Consider the following 22,212-nt stretch of genomic DNA (forward strand, 5'->3'; position numbering starts at 1 on the left):
GTTCTCAAGAAGAAGCTATGACTGTGTCAACATATGCAGCATTGACACTGAGTCCTGGTGCTCAATGATCTTGTCCAACTCAGGTTTCAGCATTGAGCACCTTGGACTGGCCTCATGCCAGATTTCTAGGAGTTTCCTTGAGATTCCTCAACGAGGGCTTGGAGGTGGCACCATGTTATTATTCTTCCACACTGGTAAAGTTGGAAGTCGCAAAGTGGCCTTACTTCCTCTTTAGATGCCATACTTGAAATAAGGGGGGGAAAGGTCCTTAAAAGCCATTGGCCACAACTCATGACATTGAGGGACTTGCAAGACTGAAAGAATACCAAGTACAAAGACAGACACAAACTATAAGATGTTTGGATTCTCAACAAACTTTTATCCTGGAGCTCCTGGGACTCAGACACTGGGGTGAGGATGACAGTGCCGGCACAAGAGGACCAGGAAACTAGCAAAAATGCCACAACAGGGGCAAAAAGAAAGGAGGGTGGGAGTTCTCAATAAGATTAGTGACACCTGCACACCACAGGTGCTGAAGCACCAGAGTGCTAAGAAGAAAAGGTACCAAAGCACTGAGAAAAACAAGTGCCAGGGAACATGGTGCTCAAATAGGGTAAGTACTGCTGAAGGATACCAGACAGGCTTAATTAGAATCCTGGGTGCTGGAGATCAAAGAAACAGTCTCCTGTGGGTAGATCCTTTGCCAACTTGGTGAAGGAGAAAGTGACGGGAGCATTTGTAAAGCAGTGGGGTTTTTGCACAAAAGTGAAGATCCATGATGGATGCTGGACAGCAGGATGTGCTACACCTAAGTGAAAACACGGCCAGTGCTCTTTCCAGAGCACTTTTTAGGCATTCAGGATCATGATCTTCCCTACCTTTTCCAGATATGCCTCATCTGAATGCTACCTGCTACACTAGTTCCCTAGTTCAGTAAGCCAAATTATGGGTTCCTCCTCTATAGTGAGCTTGGAGATGGATTCCTATGTTCTAATTTCACCCTCCTAGCACACCTATGCAGGGCTCAAAGCCTACTTTATTTTTTATTTCCAACTTTCTCTTTGTTTTCTTAACAAATAAAATATTATTCAAATTCCATATTCTAAAGATAGAATAGAAACCTAACCAAACTGAGATAGCCCATACAGCAAATCTTAATGAGCAACAAACGTGTCCATTCAGAACATAACAACTGGTCTAGTGTAACAAAGAGCACAGGAGAATACCACAGTCACAAAGGATGTAGCAAAAGTTATATCAAAATCATATATCCTGTGTGCTAAACCTCCTTGCTCCCCATGAGGACAAGACGTCAGCCTATAGCAGTATGATTCTTTGCAATGCTCTTCATGGATGACATCTGCAGATCAGTGTTCTCAACTATGGGTTGAAAATCAGTTCAGCCAATCTATATCAAGCGAGAGTTTGACGAAGCTTCAGAATCCTTTCTAACCTAACAGTTCAATTATATAATAAAGTTCACATTGTTCGTAAAGCTTGTGTGCCAGTTTCCATGTTAGAGTAGCCAAAGCAATAATATCTGTTCTTGTGAATGATATCTTGTTGGGAAACCATCATTTTACAAAAATTATAGCCTTACCTTTCAATGTCTGCACGCTTAAAATTTCCACAAAAATCAGTGGGTATTTTGAGTGTGCAAGGTATGCAGGATCAGGCCCATAATTAGAACTGCAGGAATGGGATTTTCCCGTCCAAAACAAAGTTTGAGATTTTGAATGTTTTCATTCTGAATCAGAACAAAAACAAGAAAACTCAAAAAAAAAAAAAAGTGAGGAAAAGATGAGAAATATTCCATTTTAGGAAAACAAACTTTTTTTTTTTTGGCTTGCTGACTGCCATCCTAACAGGTGTCCAGGCTGCCTGAAGTCCTGGGCTGTCCATCATGTGGTCACCTGGGAAGCCAGGCAGCCTGGAAATCTTGGAAGCCTGAGGTGCTGACCAACCAGGAGCCTAGAATCCCAGGAAACCCCAGCCTTCAGCACCCCACCAGCCAGGGATTCAGATATCCCACCAGCTGGGAAGTCTGCAAGCCTGGGGATCCTGGCTCCCTGGCTGCTCACGAGGTGGGCAAATTGGGATCCTGCAAGGCAAGAAGGTAGCCACCACTGAGCCCTGAAGCCCAGGGAACCCAGCTTATGGCAGCCCGTCAGGCAGGCTACTGGGGATCATAGGAAACTTCAGTTCTCAGGAAGCTCACCAGGGCTCACTGCCATGGAATCTGGAAGCTTGTGAGCACAGAGAAGCGAGTGGACTAGCTTGCAAGTTGGCAGAAAACTGAACAGGCAGACAAGATTGCAGGCTGCCTGCTTTCTGTTGAAAGTTTTAACAGAATCAGCTCATTCCAATGGACTCTTTTGAGTCTGTCCAACCAGTATTTTCCAATGGAAAACTGTTCCATAGGACTGTTTTTGACCTGCTCTACTGATATCTATTTTCCTAGCAGATGCACAGAAGATTTACATAAGTAACTCCATTACTTGTCACAGGGGTTTTCTACATAAAAATCATATCTATTATTATGCCTGTTAGAACAAAGGGCAGCTTAGCCCCCAGCATTAACTACAAAGATTTCAGTGAAGTTACACCAGAGTTGGCTCCAGAGAAAAGTGTACCACAAAGGGAATTTTGAGCGTACCTGATGGTTGCGTTCTTTTCTGATAGACATGGATCTCTCTTGCATTTTCCAGTATAATCAGTGCCTGAACATCTGTGCGATTGTATCTGTTTATTCGTAAGATGCTGAAGTTATCTGAATTAGTTGCATATAGATAGTTTTCAAATACTGTTAAACTATAAAGATGCCTAACCTGAAAAAGAGAAAAAACATGGCTATTTTTATCAGGACTTTAGAAAATAATAACAATAAATAATAAGAATAATGTAACATGTAGAAACTGAACTGTATAACAGAACCAGTTTTTGAAAAAGTAAATAAATATTTTTAAAATCTCAGTGAAGCCTGTCAAGTGATTTCTGCTTTCTTTTTACTAGAGAAACATAATATTTTTATTAAAATTCTTGTTTTACAATTAAATTTATGTAAAGACAGAAAAAATCAATATTACACACACACACTAAATACACTTCTATAAGTCTTTGACTTTTTTTTTTGTTTTAGCTGTGTCTGTCTTTTAGAGTGTAAACTCTTCAGGAAATGTTTTAAATTGTGCCTTGCACAGCATCATCCACATTGTTAGTGATTAACAAATAAATAAATAAATAATAGCAACAGCATTCAGTAAAGAGTAGTAAAAGGCTATTATCTACATACAAAATGGAAGAATCATGCATGCACAATACGTAAGGTGAGTCACTTTCTTATTTCAATAACATTATAATTAGAGTTGAGTGAATGCCATAAAATGTTTTCAATAAATATTTTCTTAAATTTTTAAATGAGTTCCCTGGGGTGTACCAGGCCTTTGTGGCTCCTACTGGATGGCCCACTACTCTGCTATATCCCGCGCTAGGAAACAGTGAGATGGCAGCAGAGGTGGGTCCTCCAGGCCTACCCAGAGAGGCCTCACTAGAGCAGCTATCTTGGAAGCTAGAGAGATTTGGTTCTCCAAGGGCTAGAAGAGCTAGAGACAACCAATGATGTAGCAGGCTCAGATAAAAGGAACTGCAGGGCCTTTGCAGACCAGTTTCTAGCTGGGACCAGAGGAAGAAGAGTGCTCCCCCCTGACCTGGGAACAGAGTAGAACCCAAGAAGGTCAAGGGGCCTTGTAGGAAGAGGCCCAGGGAAACAGCAGTGATGGAATGGAGTGAACAGTATGTAGTTGCTGTGCATGGGGTCCCTGGGTTTGAACCACAAGTAGTGGGTGGGCCTGGGTTCCCCTACCAGCCACAAGTAAAGTGGCATAAACCCCCAGAAAGGGACAAGCCTTATTTGGGAGTCAGAATAAAGGGATGAATTTAAAGGACCCAGAACTGGGGCTGAAGACCCTCGTGGGGACAAACAGGCTGTTTAATTACCAAACTCTTTCATATCCAGAAAGGGATTAATTTGGACTTTGTGACTTGGCCAGAGGGCCAAGCCATCGAAGACTGATCAAGGTAAGATGGCAATCTGTAAAGGGGAGCAAAGGGGGAGAAAAGCAATGTAGTCCCCCATCCAGTTGCTCAAAGGCACTCCACAGGTGAATGCCCTGTTACACCATCCTAGCGCTCCATTTTGTGTTGACTTTCTGTGAATTTTTGGTGGCTGTGTTTTACTGGCACAAATGCTTGCTAAAAATAAATTCCAACATTGTATTCATAGTATTCAGGCTTGATGTGTGTATCTATGCATGTGAGCAAGTGCATTCATTCAGTCAAGAAACAGGGACACAAAGTTAGTTAACTAACCAATCATTTTTATCAAACAATTTGAATATCAAACATCTGATACTCCAGAGACTGTCTGTGACCAAATGAAAGAGTTTTTTTAAAAAAGTAAAATAAAAAAAATCTGATGGTAGATATTCCAAAAGATTAACAATTGATTCAATTAATCAAGGAATTATTCACTGTATCCACTCAGCTCAATGTTATGCTGGACACCTTTCTAAAAATTCTTATTTTGTACAACTAAAATCCCACCCATTTCTGAAAATTACTCCTACCGGGCCAGAACTTGGCATCCATACTCAGACCTTACTCAGTCAGAATTCTAAATTGAAATTAATAAAAGTTTTGCCTGATTAAGACTCAATATTATTTAGTCCAACCATAGTAATAGGGATGTGAAAAAGAAAACACTGAAAATAATGATGCACCTGCATCACATTGCAGTAAACTATTACAATACCAATGTTTTACCAGGAAAATATTATATTTGTAAATGTTTTAATATTGAAGGAATAGAGCCCTGTGCTTAAGAGGAAGATTCCCTCCTGCATGAACATCTCCTTTCTCCCCCATTTGCCCATTTCTTAACATTTTATTATTCATTTGCATCCCATTGTGAGGTACTATACTTACTTAACTGGAGTTGTGCGACTATATTTTTATGATGTATTTTAGGATGTTTTAATTATTTATTTTCATCTGTTTTATGCATTATTGTGATGGTTTTAACCATAAATGCAATTCCCCAAGTATCTTGAAAACATGAAGAGACACATAGCTTACTACCAATGAAGCCAAAGAGACTATACATGATAGTACCAGTAAGCAATAAGACGATTCTTGTTTTCAGGATCAAGACTTTAATATCTACAAAGAATACCAGTTAATATACTGGAATTCTATAGATTTAAAGAAATCCATTTTTATCATTTGTATGAGATGAACAGACTTTTATAAGAGCAAAAAATAGAATTCCATTTATCAGTGTTTAAATATGTCTATATGTTCAATCAGCTAAAATTTCTGTGTTTATTTGATTATATAACCTCCCCTCCTGTTAATAATTTCTAGCCCCTAACTTTCCGGTAATGTCCAGCTTCCCAGTAACTGGATCAAATCCAGCCCTGGGATAAACAGACAACTCCATTGAAATCCACTTAAATCACCAGAGTGGACTGAGATGATTGATAGGTTGCTCCTTCTGTACGTGATTTAACAGGCTGCCCTAATAGCCAGTTGGAATCCTTAACTTTTTGCTACTTCTCACTCCCTCAAACAACCAGCATTCAAGGATACATCTTCTGTTCTCTCCATTCTTATCTAGCTAGGTTGTTAATTAAAGCAGTTCCTCTTATCTGTTTTAGGAACTATTCTTCAGCATCTAAGATCCCTGGAAAAGAGGAAAAATAAAACAGGCCAAATTGTAATCTTTGCTAAGGCACTGAGACCAAATCTGTGATAGTAAGCTTCAAAAATTTTGTGCCAGTTACTGCTAAAGATGGACCCCCTTCTAATCTAACTACATAGTGACAGAATGTGCCAGCAGCACCAGATGCTGAAAGGATTCAGATTTACAGGAATCTCCTTTCCAGTACAATTGGCCAAAGGCCATGGCCAATGCAGTCTATTACAGATATGGAAAAGCCTGATATCTTCCTCTCAGCCTGCCCACATGAGCATCTCTCTGCTATTCCCTGTATTCATATTTTAAAAATCAAAAAGTTAAAATATCCTGTTGTCTCTTGGTTGAGCTGGGGTCAATTTCAAGTCCATGCTTCAAGTCAATTTCCCTTTGTTGGAGAGAAACTGATATCACAGATGGATGTGTAATGTGCTCATTCTGAAATTGCATGTTTTTAACTACTCTATGTACATGAAACTTGTCAATCTACAACTGAGATTGACCCAGCCACACATGGGCAACTCCAGAAGCCCCAACTCTGTCACTGTGAGTAGCCACTAGGAACAGCTGCCTTTGTCGTTGTCTCTTCAGGTTTCCAACTGTCCTCCCAACTGCCACAGAATCTTTCATTCCCTGGCAACATACTACACTCTAGTCAGAAGCCAGAAGGGCAGCAACAGACACACCACACTGCTGTCTGCTGATGTATTACTGCTCAGCAGATTTATCACTGTCCTACAGCTTAAGGACTTGGATTCAGCTCCTACTGAAATCAATGCAAAGACTCCCACTGATTTCAATGGGAATTGGATCACTCTATATTCATCCAGACTGGCCTAGACTGGTGAGCACATCTCACTAATCATCTTTTCCTTCTTTGGTGTTATCAGGATGCATCTCCTCACCCCTACATCTCTTCTTCTTACGGTACTAATGCTATCCCCTGCCTAGACTTACTTCTAACTCTGTAATGTCCTTCCATTTCCCCCTGTTGAGATCCTTACATCTGTTTCCTCTCCTCTCCTAGATTATCTCTCATGTGCATCTCCTAAGAGTCACAGCACAGGATCTGGCCCATACACTGTAAGGTGAAATAAACAGCACATAAAATAGAACATGCAGCTGAGAACTTGTTTACCGGACTCATTTGGACCAAACAAGAATAGTGAATCTTATGACAAATATTTGTTAATGCTATGCACGTTCTTTTAATATTATTACTTTTTTATTATATTAGAAGAATCATCAAATAAATACTTACTTGTCGGCCTTGAATTACTGTATGCCTGTTTCTTCCTTGATAGTCAACAACTTCTATGTAGTCCAAATATATGTCTATCCAGTAAACATATTTATTGACCAGATCTACTGCAAGAGCAGTTGGCTGCTCAATTTTAGATTCTACTATCCTTGTTCTATTCATCCCATCCATGTCACATCTCTCAATTTTGGCAACACTCCCATAGTCGGTAAAGAAAAGTTTTCTGTTGAAAGAAAATAAAGTGTTGTGGGTCTGTTTTTGCTTTGTTATTTTTTAAGAGGGTGAGCTTGATGAGTAGGTCCCCAGTGGGGCATTTTGTAAAACAAGTTTTCATTCTAATTCATTTCAGTGGTTACATCTGTTAGTAACCCATAACCATAACCATATAATATCAGCCATAAACAGAGAAATCTGCTAATGAATACTGTAAGGCATGAGGGAGCAGGTTAACTAAAGATGTGAAATATTCCAGCAAATGTGCAATTGCATTGGATTTTGTTCTGTTTTTGTTAGAGAATTTTTTAATGTATTGAAAAAGATGTGCCTTGAGGGAGCCAGTACTGCTGATTAGACATGAAATTCTTATGCAACTAAGTGCATCAGCTCAAAAATGTATGTGTCTTATGTGTTGTGTTTATCCTGCTTTTTAAACTGCTTCACTGTATTTTTTCTTTCTATAAAGGCTATTAGAATTTCATTTATGTAGATGCTAAGATTGTTACAAATAGTAGAGATCAGCAAAATTGTGATAATTAAGCTGCTAGAAGCAAATGTACTATGTATATTGACAGATATAAAAAAATGCAAAAGTAATCCAGAGTTCTAGATGCTCTCAGATATTCCAAAACATAACATTTCACAAAAGAAGGCAATTTACTCTATATTTCAGTTTTATCCATTTTGGGGGAAGACAGACAAGGAAGGACTACTAGCCCTGAAGAACCTCTAGTACATTTATTTTTCCAAAATGAAACATCCTGTGCAAGATTAACAGAAATCTATTAAAGACTTAAACATACCACAAAGGCTTCTAAGCCTGATAGTTTGATTACCATTCACTATGTTTAGTAAACACAAATCAATTTCAATTAACTTGACAATATTTTAACAAGATTACCTTCTCATGAGACTAAATTGCATTTGTAAATAGAAGACCATCTTGCCATGACTTTAACACTATCTCAAGAATAATTCAATTTCTAGTTACTGAATGTTATTAATATTACCTTGAGAATCAAAGATTTGATTTTCCAGATTTAGTAAATTATCTGTTAGTTATCAGCATTAATGGAACATTATGTAAAGCCCAGGGTATCTTTTTGTTGAATAATTATCTAAAAATTAATTGTTTTAGTAATTGTAGCTTCCACTGAGCATTTAATATTGCAGTATGTGATGCCTGGGAAAGAATGTGGAGTTGCAAAGAAGACAAATGAAGATTCTGTTACATTATTAATACCTTACAACAAATGAGAATATATTTTGAGTGTAGGTCAAAAGGGTCTCACATCCAAGAAGACTTTTAAAAATAAAAAATACATTACAATAATGTTTTAAATACATGTCGTTTAGAGGAAGCTGCTTCTATTGTGTTAAAATGAACTGATCATATTAAGCTTATTCTTTAAAGAACACCAACTGACCATTAAAAACTGGTGGCATGATATAGCCCAGAATTACTAATTATATTGTGCATGGAGCATGGTACAAATGACATGAGAAGCGTATTAAACTGAGAAAGTTAAAAATAGCAAAAAAATACAATTAATTTAAAATTACAGTCACAAAAACAGTATCTTAAAATAATGCTTATTAGCTATCATAAATTTTAAGCCCTCTCACCTATTGCATTTAAAGTTAGACCGGGGTAAAAAACCACTAAATGTGCATTTACCGATATATGGTTTGGATGAGCTAATAGATCCTTTCCATCTCATACTTGCTGAATAATATAAAAGCTCAACTCAAGATCTCAAAATCAAACTGGATTCTTTCAGGGGTTTTTTGTTTTTTTTTACAGTAGCACAAGTAACCGATTATAGAATTGGAATTTAGCGGACCACATTGTTGATAGTAAACTCTTTGGGGCAGGGATCATCTTGTTTGTGTGTGTTTGTGTAGTGCCTAGCACAATGGAAAATGCACAACCAAATTCAGCACAGGGATAAATTAAGACACCTGAGGTCTCCGACATTATCAGGCCCACACAGGAAAGGTTCTCACAACCAATGCTGTGGCCTCCAAAAACACTGCCCTGCCAATCATCATCATTCCTGGACTGCAGCTTTCTTTTAGAGCTTGAAAGACTCCTCCCCACAGTCCAGCCCCCAAAGATTATATTCTTCCATCACAATTCTCATTTTTCCTTTTCAGACTTTCCTCCTTCCCCAGCTCCTACCTTTCCGAGTTATCACTCTTTTAGCTTAGGGTTTTAGCTCTTTTCAGGTTTCCAAAGCAACACTCCACCAGTTTACACTTTGTTTGCATTCCCAGTTCTCTCTTCAATGATCAGAGATGGAAACAAATGATACCTGGGGTTGTGGAGCATAATTGTGTGGCAATACAGTGAATTCCACAGCAGTGGAATCATAGAATACCAAGGAGCCTGCCTGTACCTCCCTATCTGCCATTCCCCACACCTTCTCTCTCCCTCTCTCTCTTCCAGGTCTCCTCTCATCATAAGTAGAGCCCTGCAAATCTGCGGATATTCATTTTATATCTGCGGATACGGATATTCACGGACCATGTTCGCAGATTGCATGCGGATACAAATTTTGTTTCCGCACAGCGCTCTAATCATACGATCAGGAAGCACTAGAGAAGGAGAAAAATCTCACAAATGCACTAGTGTTTCAAGTGCAATGTCTTCCCACAAGACAACGTAATGTGAAGAAGAGATATTTCTACAACACACAGCATATTGGAAACCTGATCTTAACTAGAAAAGGAGTACTTGTGGCACCTTAGAGACTAACCAATTTATTTGAGCATAAGCTTTCGTGAGCTACAGCTCACTTCATCGGATGCATCTGGTGAAGTGAGCTGTAGCTCACGAAAGCTTATGCTCAAATAAATTGGTTAGTCTCTAAGGTGCCACAAGTCCTCCTTTTCTTTTTGCGAATACAGACTAACACGGCTGCTACTCTGAAACCTGATCTTAACTGTGTTCTCTAGGCACTATAATAGACATACGTATTAATAATAACAATAATAGGCTTTTTACCTGTTTCCCTATAAAGAGTTGTGGATTTAGTGCCAGTTAGAAGGCAGCAATGAATTGGGCTGCAGTCAGTGCCTCCTGCTCAGGAGAGGGCAATACAGAGGCTCCCTTGAAGAACAAGACTAAGATCAAAGGGTGCATGGAACCTAGCTTTGAACCACCATTCATTTCACAACAGACCACTACCAGAATATTCAAAACCAACCAATCAAATGCCATTGTAGAACATTAATTGTAGAATAACTTACTTTTAGCTTGGAAATCACTACGGGTACCTGTACAATGCGAAAAACACCAGTGAGTCTCCAAGCTTGGGTCAACTGACTCAGGCTCACAGGGCTCTGCAGTACAGGGCTCAAAATAGCAGTGGAGACATTCCCACTTGGGCTGGAGCCCGGGCTCTGAGACCCGGTGAGAGGGAAGAATCTCAGACCGGCTCTTGTCACCAGCTTTTTTTTTTTGAGGGGGGGCAGTATAGACTTACCTTTACTGGTTTATATCTGCAGTAACACAGATGGCTGTCTCAGCAGTGAATAGGATAGTAGCTATGAATTTGTGTACTGATCAAAACAAATCTCCTTCATTGCTATGCTAATTACAAACTGTCACTCTCTATATTCACCTCTTCTAAAGCGAGTAAAACAATGCAGCCTGGAAGGGGGGGGCGTGGATTTACTAGTTGCTGAATTATTTATATATTTATCTAGCAATTTAAACTTCTCATACATTTTGAGCTGCTCTAATGCACAGATGACATTGGTTTCATGTCCACAGTAGGAAATGACCTCAATTTCCTTCTGAACCACCATATTGTTCTGAAACCATCTCTTTGTTTGCTCATTCCATCATCTTCATTATGATAAATATGTTGCACCCTATTATACGTTGTGCTAAACCTGAATGGAAATCAATGATACTGCATCTTAGTTCTGTCTTTCTAAAGAGCAGTAAAAGCAACCTTTTTGATATATGTGATTAAAACTGAAGCATACAGTCTCAGTCTACACTATTTATAAATAAATTGGACAATAAACTTGAGCCCAGGGATGTGAGGGAAAAGACAACGATATGATTTGCTTTTGTGGATGAAGGTGAGAGACTAAGAAAACACAAGAAAGTTCTAAAAAAGTTTAGATAAGCTTCAGATAAGCACATAGATATTTCAACCTCTTACATATTATAAATAAGTCTTGAAAATAAATTGAAAGTACGGCAGAATCAGTTTCAAGGATTGCAAAATGGCTCGCAGTCCTGTGGTCCTAGACAAAGAGATGAGGCCTTGAAAAAACATGCCTGGGAACACCATCCCCAGAGTTGAAACCAATACACTTCAAAAGAAAGAAAATAGTAATCGTACATACCAGAAAAAACCTGAAAAATCTTAACTAAATAGGTGTGATAACACAGTCAAGCTGCTTAGCAGCAGTGAGAGCTTTACAAATGGATGAGCCACTATTGCTCAGGGTGGATAAAAATCAATGCTTTTTTTCTAAATAAAAAAACTGGATTTTTTTATTTAAATCGGATAGCTTTTTTATAAAATGCTTTTTGAGGAAAAAAACCTATCTAAAGATAGTTTTAATTAAGATACATTATAGCTCAAAGATATCATCATTGAATAAGGATTATAAATTCTAATTCTATAGTATGAGAGAATATATTTATGTAATGTTTAAGAAAAGTTTTGTAAATGAGTTCCAATAGTTCATGGATTAGGGACCCAATTTTATGTGGTTCCACAGGTTTCTGTATAGATTATTTAGGTTAATCTTTCTATCTCAATGAGACTCAGTGCTCAGTCTTGAAGACACCCATCAGAGATCCTTAGTTTTGCAGTTCTCAAACTGTGGATTTGTGTCTTCAGAGGTAACATGCTTGTTAACAAAAATGTTTTAAATAAATAAATAATATATAGAGGTGAGAACCAACAGACCTCAACTCTATTGTCCCTCTGCAAATTTGTGTACACAGAGTCAATCCCTTACCTCTCTCTAAAAGTGCAAAGTTTCAAAAAGTTCAATGAATAGAAGATTGTTGGGGGCGGAATAGATCTGGACAAGGAGAAGAAGTCTGGAGATATATGTGAGAAGCGTGGGACATATGCTTGTTTTGTTAAAATATTATATGCTTGCTGTCGAAGAACAAAATCCAGAATACTTAACGTTGTTGTTTTAGTTAACTAAAACAATTTAAATATCTGTCTGGTGATCTTCTCTTCCTAATACAGCATGGCAAGAAAATCCTCCAAATATTAATGATTAACCCATTGAATTGGAGATAGTTCACCTCCCAATGACTTCGTAAATATCTGCTTCATTTACCAAAGGTAAATGAAATAACCAGACAATCATTCATTTTCTGATATAGCTGTAAAACTAATCTGAAAAGTTTTCAAAATAAATCACTGTTTAAAAATGTACAGTGTGTACCTTCTAAAAATTAAACCTACATCTCTGAGTTGTGAAGAATATGTATTAAGGTTATAACAACCAACAAGAATGCACTTTTATGTAGAAAAGCATGATTAAATCGAGTCTTCCTGACTAGTGATTTAAATCATGATTTAAATTAAATCAAATCCACCCTGCTATTGCTCAATCTCTCTCTTCATCTGTAGGCAACCTCAGTAATCAGTGCTTCCAAGCTACTTCAGCAAACAATGGGCTGGCAGTAGAACTACCAAAAGCATAAGCTTGCTTGCTGCTCCTCACGTCAGTGGTTCTGCCAGATCCAATGACACATAATATGCGTGGAAATGAAAAGGGGATTGTGTGTGACTGCTAAGAATAAGTTCAGCAAGACTGCTTAGTATTAGGGGAAAATAGAGTAATTCCACTCACAATGTACTGTAACTGCTATGTGCATAAATTAGAGGAAATGCCTATTATTGACTATTTGCTTGATTGGGAAAAGGAGAAAAATATGCAGAATAAGCTTGGCAAAATTGCATTGTCTTCCTATTAATCCACACATATTTTCAGCAGTGTTAAGACATTAGAATCAGTACTTGACATGGGGGAAAAACCATAATAAAATAGAATAAAAACTTGTATTTTAAATCCAAGCAACTGAAAAATAAATTCAAGATGAGGGAATGTTAGGAAAAAGTTATATTCTGAATGTATAAAACCATATAGTATAGATATATCTACATCAAAGAGACAGACACATTCTGTTATACTATATATAATATAATATAGTGTGTATATAAAGAAGGCGGCACAAGGCCAAGTCATAGATACTCAGCACCTCTCAGGATCCGGTTATGCGTTAATGCCTCATTACAGTTTAAAATTTGAACTCAAAAATCAGGAAATGTAAAAATGAAGGTACCAATAGCAGTATTATTAATCAGTATTATTATTATCAATATTAATCAGTCAGCCAATAATTTTAAAAAATATTAAATATAGATAGTATTTCTTTATTTTCTTGTGGTTAAATCTGCAAGCTCAAAATTTACAACAACAACTTTTAAAATTTAATTTCACTTTTTTTGTTTGTTTTAAAGATGGGAATGAAAAACAAATGGTAAAACTCTAGCTCTGGAGCTACCAAGTTATACAGTTGGGTTCTAATCAACTCCACTGTACTGCTTTCTAAAAAACAAAATCCTAGGTGTGGAAAATATTCAGTCATGCTATAGCTGCATTATAGTGCCACAAGTAATTATAAATCTCACACTCACAAAAACAGCTTATCAATTTTTGTATAATAACACACACACTTTTATTTTATATAACAGTGATATAATAATGGGCACCGGCCATGTGTGCTTTATCCACAATATTCATTACATATTGCTGTTGCATTTACTTCTTGTTTTCAAGACATAAAATGTTAGACCGAAATATGTGGTCTCTGACTGATGGTAAATGTTTTTTGGAAAGTTTGAGCAGAAATCCTTCAGCTCTTTTTTGATTTATGAAAGAGTGAAAACAAAATATGCTTTTCAAATTGTCAGATAAATTCTAATCACACTCTAAAACCAAAACAGAAGTAATTGGAGTCTTGGCTCTGCCCCTGGTCCACCATAACAAGCTTCTGCAATGATATATGCTGCAAACAATCTTGGGTCCACAACATGCCTGAAAACCACTTGCTGGTACAGCAGAATCTTATATGATAGTAGATAATACAATCAACTTTTTATCTTCATGTGAAATCCTTACACTGCTCTCTCAAGGTATTGCATTCTCAAACTCATGGAGGTAAATATGCAGTACACCCACTGATCTCCCATATTCTCTGCCTCTCTCACTCCACATATGGATTTGTGTCTCTGCATCTGTGTAAATACTATACTAAAAATAATTGCATCACTACTGAAATAGAAAGCTAATAATAACAACAACAAAAAAACAGTTTGTAGTTTTTGCCAGAGGCTAAATACTCAACAGAATTTTGTGCTAAATGAATATAAACAAAGTGCCCATCTCATTCTCTCGCTCATCATAATAGCTAAATCTATTTTTCCTCCATCTGCTGTAAAGAGATTAAAGCTACGAGACATAATCCTGAAAAGCTGCATTCTTTAGCAGTTACCAAATTTATTCTGGCTTAATCTGCTACTCTGTCTAAATATAATTCAATACCCTTTACCTTAAGAAGCGTAATTAGCTTGAACAATTTGGCGCAGTAATGCTGAATTTTTCATGCATTTCTCTCAGTTCTAAATGAAGGTAAGGGATGTTATGTCTGAAATTGTTATAGTTTCCAAAGTGGATTCTTAAAACACATTTTTAGAGGATATTCATGGACTCATTCAAATTTTGCTTTCTTGGTGAACTGAATGTATACCTCTCCGCACCAACACACCCACTCACACACAGAATACAACCTGAACCTAAAGAGTTGGCACCTGACACTTTGTTTTATTCATGTAATTATGCATATAGTAGAAGAGAAAAAATCCCTTCCTCCATCTCCCAACCATTCTTTCTGAGTAGTTCCACTGATTTCAAAGGGAATAATTGCTGCTATTATACCTTGTGACGAAGTTCCTCCTCTACCTTGGTGGGTCCTGTGCTTATTGGCGGATTTGCTTGCCTCAGAGATTCACGGCAGCCCTCAGTTTGGCCACTTTTGTGGCTCAAATTTGCCGTTCACTCAGATAACTTCATCACTGGCCAACATAGGGAAAAAGAGAAGAATGACCCCCACAGTCTCTGCGGATCCACATGTAGGTCGGGGAACAGCCAAGAGACCTCCCCTCTGGTGGAACCCACAGTCCAGGTCAGCTCCTCCTGTGTCTGATCAGGAGTTGGGAGGTTTGGGGGGAACCCAGGCCTGCCCTCTATTCCGGGTTCCAGCCCAGGGCCCTGAATGCCTCCTGTAATAGCTGTGTGACAGCTACAACTCCCTGGGCTACTTCCCCATGGCCTCCTCCCAACACCTTCTTTATCCTCACCACAGGATCTTCCTCCTGGTGTCTGATAACGCTTGTACTCCTCAGTCCTCCAGCAGCACATCCTCTCACTTCCAGCTCCTTACGCACCCCCCTACTAACTGATGGGAGGTCAGGTGTCCTGATTAGCTTGCCTGCCATAATTGATTCTAGAAAGTTCTTAATTGGCTCCAGGTGTCTTTATTAGCTTGCCTTTCTTAATTGGTTCTAGCAGGTTCCTGATTGCTCTCGGGCAGCCCCTGCTCTGTTCATTCAGGGAACAGAAAACTATTCATCCAGTGGCCAGTATATTTGCCTTATACCAGACTCCTGTACCCCACTGGTCTGTGTCTGTCACAACCTGAATACGGGGGTGGGGAGTATAATCTTTCCCCAAATATGCCAAATTACTAACGTCTCTGGCACATGCACTCAGTTTAGGCAACTAATATCTTCAAAATATAACAAAATATATCCCCAAAGCAAAATTATAGACTGACATCCATTACTACTCTTCCCCCAGAGGTTGACAAACCCATGTTCCACCAGACCAGGAAGTGGTATGAATTCCCAAGTTGGGGGCTTTCAAACAAATCCCATTATCTCAAGTGCCCTTGTTGCTTTCAAGTTTGGTGACAATACAGGAGGACAGAAGCAGTCTCCCAAATACCTTCCACACAAATGAAACAGGATTTTATAGATTACATTTAACAAACCATTTGAGTTGCATCTAGAAGCAAATAGGAAGTGAATGGAGCTGATGATGAATTGATGTAATAAGTACTCTAACATTACTAGGAACATGGGAAGATGAATGATATACTAGAAGAAGATTCTGAGCATCCTGTAGTGGTATTTATAGCAAACTGCCATGACCCACTATGAAGGTGACAATGGCATGAAGACCTGGGTCGTCATTGAGAAATATGGCCTCAGACACTAAATCAAGTCACCTTATAGAGATAATTAAGTAACCTTTCCAGATGCTACTTTTTAAGTGTTAATATTTTGGAAGCACAAACACACTTAGCTTTTAATCTAAATTTAAGGTGTTGTCATATATGTTCTACTGGATTAAGTGAAAGATATACTGCAATCTCCTGATAGATTTGAAACATCAAAAGTTTGAATTCAAGTCTGAAACACGATTTATCAAAAACAAAGCTGAACATTAAATAGTTTATTCCTTATGGCTCAGGTTTATTTTTAATCATATTAATTCAGATTTATCTTAAGTGAGTTTAGTAACCCAGCATATTTAAAATTCTTGCTTTCCAAGTAGTAATTTCAGAGGAGGAGACAGGGAAGAAGAGTTTGATGAAAGTTAGATGAAGTGGTGTAGCTGAAATCCAAAAAACTAACAAACAAATTACATAAATCTGATGAAAGCCTTTTATGATTAGAAATGAGAGTGGTGTATTTCACAATGGGCAGATATTCCTATTGATCCATTCCATGAGATGATCCCTATTTAATAAGTATCATAGTTTAATGATGTCATTCAAAATACACAGTGCTGAGGAGGTTCTTGCAATCCCGGGTCACCAACTTGCATACTACAAGTTGGGTCACAAGAAAGACATGATCTCTGTCTATACAATTAGGGAGTATTTATCTCATTAGCTTGTTACACTGGATGGCAGATAAACAAATCAGCAGTAGTTACAATTGTGCAAAATGGAAATATGTGAAAGTTAAAAAATAAGAAACTGTAAACTCTGAAAAAGGCCTCTTTAAAGTTCAAATACAGGTGAACAAAGCTTGTGGCCATAAGAGGTCTTGTTTGGTAAGAGGTCTGATTCAGAGGCTTTGGAGTTGACTGTATTCTTGTTTAAATGACACATAGGACATTCACATTCCATTGTGGCTAAAGATTGTAACCAGGGAAGTTGGATCAAAGAGGTGGGTAGCAAGAGGAATCAAAAAATTGTGTAATAGGAGGCCTCAGACACTAAATAGGAGGCCTCAGACACTCAGACACAGTGGCCAGTATATTTGCCTTATACCAGACTCCTGTACCCCACTGGTCTGTGTCTGTCACAACCTGAATACGGGGGTGGGGAGTATAATCTTTCCCCAAATATGCCAAATTACTGACGTCTCTGGCACATGCACTCAGTTTAGGCAACTAATATCTTCAAAATATAACAAAATATATCCCCAAATGTGGAAATGGAAGTGTCCCAGGATGAAGGCAGAGCACGTCACAAGATTTCAAAGAAGTGCACCAGACTTCAAAATGAAGGAAGAGGATCTAGGAGATGGGAGAGGATGGTAGATAATTAAGTTCCCCATATTTTCTAAATTTAAAAAAATGTGTCAGCATTTTTAGGGTCACAACAAAACTTATGCAAAAGCCAAAATACATATTTTAAAAAAAATATGTCCAGGTTTTGTTTCTGCCAGATTCAATTAAAAAGAAACACATGCATATTTCTCAGAGTGCAGTACGTTTTTCAGTATTTTTCTGTGTTCTGGAGGAGCGAATCATGAAACAGTGAACAAATGTTAACATTCACTTGAGCAAAAGTATAGCTTTGATACTGTCTATGTTCATTTGACTATTCAGTTCAAACACTGCCCTTGGTGCTGAAAACAAATTGTCTCGGACATGCTTATGTGGGGTTGTGTCAAAAGCCTTTCTAAAATCAAAATAAATCACATGTCCCTCGGCCCACGCCCTCACTTCCCGCAGGCCCCATTGGCCTGGAACAGTGAACTGAGGCCAGTGGAAACGGCGATCGGCTGAATCTGCGGAAACTGCAGGTAAACAAACCATCCCAGCCCACCAGTGGATTTTCCTGATGGGCCACATGCCAAAAGTTGCCAATCCCTGCATTAGAACAATAACCCTATCAAAGAATGAAATTTGACAAATCCATGATGGCTATTACTGATCACCCTTCAAATCATGATTAAATATTGACCGTTTGATAATTTGTTCCACTGTCTTTCCAAATACAAGTTAGGCTGACTGGTTTATAATTTCCTGGGTCCTTTTTGTTCCCCTTCAGCATGTTATCCCATCAACAGTCCTCTGGGACTTCACCCATGCTCCATGATAGATCATCACTAACACTTCCGAAATTGCTTCTGGTAGTTCCTTAAATACCCTAGAGCGAATTTCATCAGGCCCCGACAATGTGAATACATCCACCTTATCTAAACATTCATTCACCGGTTCTTTCCCTATTTTGCTCGTCTTCCTTCCTTCTTGTTGTTAATGTTAACTATGTTAAACACCTTAATGAAGTGAAGATTGAAGTAAAAGAGGTATTGAACACCTTAGCCTTCTTGATATCATCCATTATTAGCTCACCTTCCTCACTAAGTAATGTATCTTCACTTCCCTTTGTCTTGCTCCTAATGTATCTACAGGATCTCTTCCAATTGCCTTTTATATCTCTGGCTAAGTGTAACTCATTTTGTTCTTTAGCCATTCTCATTTTATCTTTACATGCTTGTGCCATTCTTCTGTATTCCTCCTTAAGAATTTGTCCATGTTTCCACTTTTCATAGAATACCTTTTTTATTTTCAAATCATTAAAGAGCTCCTGATGCAGCCATTTGGCCTCTAACGCTTCTTCCTATCTTTCCCTCACACTGGGCTTGTTTGCTTCTGGGCCTTTAGGCTCATAGACTTTAGGTCAGAAGGAACCATCATAATCATCTAGTCTGACCTCCTGCACGTTGCAGACCACAGAACCTCACCCACCCATTCCTGTAATAGACCCCTAATCTCTGGCTGAGTTGTTGAAATCTTTAATACTACCTTTTTAAGAAACTACCTATTCTCTTGAACTCTTTTCCCTTCGATTTCCTTCCCATGGGAATTAACCTACCAGTTCTGAGTTTGTTAAAGTGTACTTTTTTTTTAAAGTCCATCATCCTTATTCTGCAGCTCTCACTCCTTCTCCTTAGAATCATGAAATTTATCATTTCATGGTCAATTTCACCCAAATTGCCTTCTACCTTCACATTTGCATCCAATTCCTCCCTGTTAATCAGAATCAAGCTACTCCTCTCATTACTTTCTCCACCTTCTGAAACAAGAAGTTGTTCCCAGTACATTCCAAGAACTTATTGAAAAGGATCATCAAAACACAAAATTACCAAACAGATAACTGGGTAGTTAAAGGTTTCAGAGTAGCAGCTGTGTTAGTTTGTATTCGCGAAAAAAAAAGGAGTACTTGTGGCATCTTAGGCTCAAACAAATTGGTTAGTCTCTAAGGTGCCACAAGTACTCCTTTTCTTTTTGGGTAGTTAAAGTCCCCCATTATTACCATATCTTGTGTTTTGGGCATTTCAGTTGTCTATTCTAGAAATGACTCATACAACTCTCCTCCTACCATAATATTTCCCATCTCCCGCTTTTCCCTGCCTGTCCTTCCTGAACAAACCTTACCCTTCTATATCAATACTCCAGTCATGAAATTTATCCCACAAAGTCTAAGTGATGCCAAATAAGTCATGGCAATTAAATGTTGAACTTTGGCACCTGGTATTTTTGTGAATCTAGCTCTAAGTGTAATTCTTTTTTTAAGTATACTTGACAAAGATTGACCGGCTTAGTTTAATTTAAATTACATATATTTTGTTAATTTGTATATATTTGTTCATTAGAGAACTGCAGTAACGATATTACAGCTCCATACTTTGGATTTATAAACATTTTTCCCTGCCACTTTTTTCCCTTTTGTCTGATGTGACAAAATCAGTCCAGTTAAAAATATTCTGGCAGAAGCCAAATTATCCCATTTACAAGGAGAAAGCTGTGAGGCTCCACTAGTCAGACTGACAGCTCGTTTTAGAAAGGTAAAATTCAATTTCCAATAATGTTTTCCACATGATCCAAATGACAGTTTAAATTTAAACAGTTTCATTTGTAAATAAATTTAGTGTACATGAAAGGTGCTGGATTGACAGTCCTGGAAAATAAAGACCTTTATTTATCCACAGAACAAGGACAGCCTGGGTGGTAGCTGCGTAAGCAGCCCCACCCACATTCACCAACTCTCACCCAAAGAAATGTCGTCTATGAAGTGAATGGTAGCTTAGTCTTCTCCAACCCCATTCAATACCTCGTCTATCTGCGGAAGGTTCCAACAAAGGTCCCAAATAAAGGTAAATGTGCTGCTGGATCTACTCCCAAAGAACTAGACTGAGACCACTAACTCACTGCACATAAGCAAGGACTCCAGCACATTGTAGAAAGCTGAATTTAATTTCTCAGTCAAGGTATTTGGGGTTTGTGAGGCACTCTGGTGCAGCTGACTGGAAATTGTGTGGCAGCTTCATTTCCATTTTCAAATGGAGGTTTTTAATGAAATATGAATAGTAAATTGGTAGAAGAGACCTTGTGACATTTTTATAGTAAATTCTAGTCAAATTATGCTGTCCACACAACTGCAGTTTTTGATATGCCACATTTTTGTGCTGAATAGCATCACAGAAATAGAGAAAATTGGAAGTTTAGGCAAATGGGTTTTGGGCAGTTGAAGCTCTTAGTACTTGCTCTGAGTACTTGGGGAGTAATTGTAAGATTGTAATGTTTGGGACTGTAGGACTACCACATTATAGCTGGAGGTTACCTAAAATGAAATAATGTGAAATTGAAAATTGTCATCTCCAAGTTTAAGAACAAATAGAGATGAATGGACTGCTAGTGTGTTGAAACCACAGCCTATCATCCTGACCAATCCTGACTCGTTGTACTCCCTCATCAGTCTGCCCGTATCTGTCTGCTGTCTCTTGTATTATATTTAGGTAATAAGCTCTTTGGGGCAGGCACTGTCTTTTTGTTCTGTATTTATACAGCACTTTGCACAATGGTCGTGGTCCATGACCTGGGTATCTAGGCACTATGAGTATAGAAATAAAAATAATAGTTTACTCTCTAGGAGTTACTTTTTCAGGCTGTCTGCAGATTCAGGCAGATGGAACTGGACAGGTATACCCTTTCCTTACGTTTGCAAAGCTTTCTCTAAAGCCATGAAGGTTAGAAAAACTTTTTAATGAAAATTTAGATTCTGGAGCACAATTTTAAAGTAAGGGGTGGATTCCATGGCAAATGCTGTGATTGATGAATGGTGAAATACACAGAGCCTACACATGAGATACTGACTATCCACTTCTGCAGGCAAGTTTTACGCATAGAGGGATTCCTATTATTACAAAAGTACAAACTGGACTTCTGCTGAGCAGCACAACACTAAATTCAAGAGCCATCGAGGAGCCAAATCTTGAGGCTCAGAGATACAAGGTTGGGGTGCTCATGGTGCCCAACTTCTGGGTCAGATCTGACCTGAGTGGGAGGCGTTAAAGCATCGCCACAGATAGATGAACTAGATCCAACTATCATTCTTGTCTTAACCATGAAGGTGCTATTAAAATGGCCATCACCTGCTCCTCCCTCTTTTGGAGTAAGGTTCTGAGGATTAGTGGTGTCAGAGGGTAGCCATAAGGAAGAAGATCAGGTCACGGGAGTAGTAAGGTGTCTACTAAAGGACTGCGGCTGCATCTTCTCTTGAAGCAGAAGATCTGACATTTCATATTGATCAGGATTGCAAAGAGATTCACTATGGAGAGGCACC

The 22,212-nt window shown here is 38.3% G+C and overlaps 1 protein-coding gene across 1 annotated transcript in view; it reads right to left on the reverse strand.

Moving 5' to 3' along the window:
• The window catches only part of LRP1B (LDL receptor related protein 1B), a 1,054,628-nt gene that overhangs the window by 609,451 nt on the left and 422,965 nt on the right, over positions 1-22,212 (reverse strand). Inside the window, exons 8-9 of the mRNA XM_077830376.1 lie at positions 7,014-7,236; positions 2,657-2,828 (exon numbers count right to left, since the gene is read on the reverse strand). Coding sequence (XP_077686502.1) covers positions 2,657-2,828; positions 7,014-7,236 — 395 coding nt within the window. The remainder of the gene's footprint in view (positions 1-2,656; positions 2,829-7,013; positions 7,237-22,212) is intronic.

The sequence above is a fragment of the Eretmochelys imbricata genome, chromosome 11 (genome assembly GCF_965152235.1).
Source record: "Eretmochelys imbricata isolate rEreImb1 chromosome 11, rEreImb1.hap1, whole genome shotgun sequence".
NCBI lineage: Eukaryota > Metazoa > Chordata > Testudines > Cheloniidae > Eretmochelys > Eretmochelys imbricata.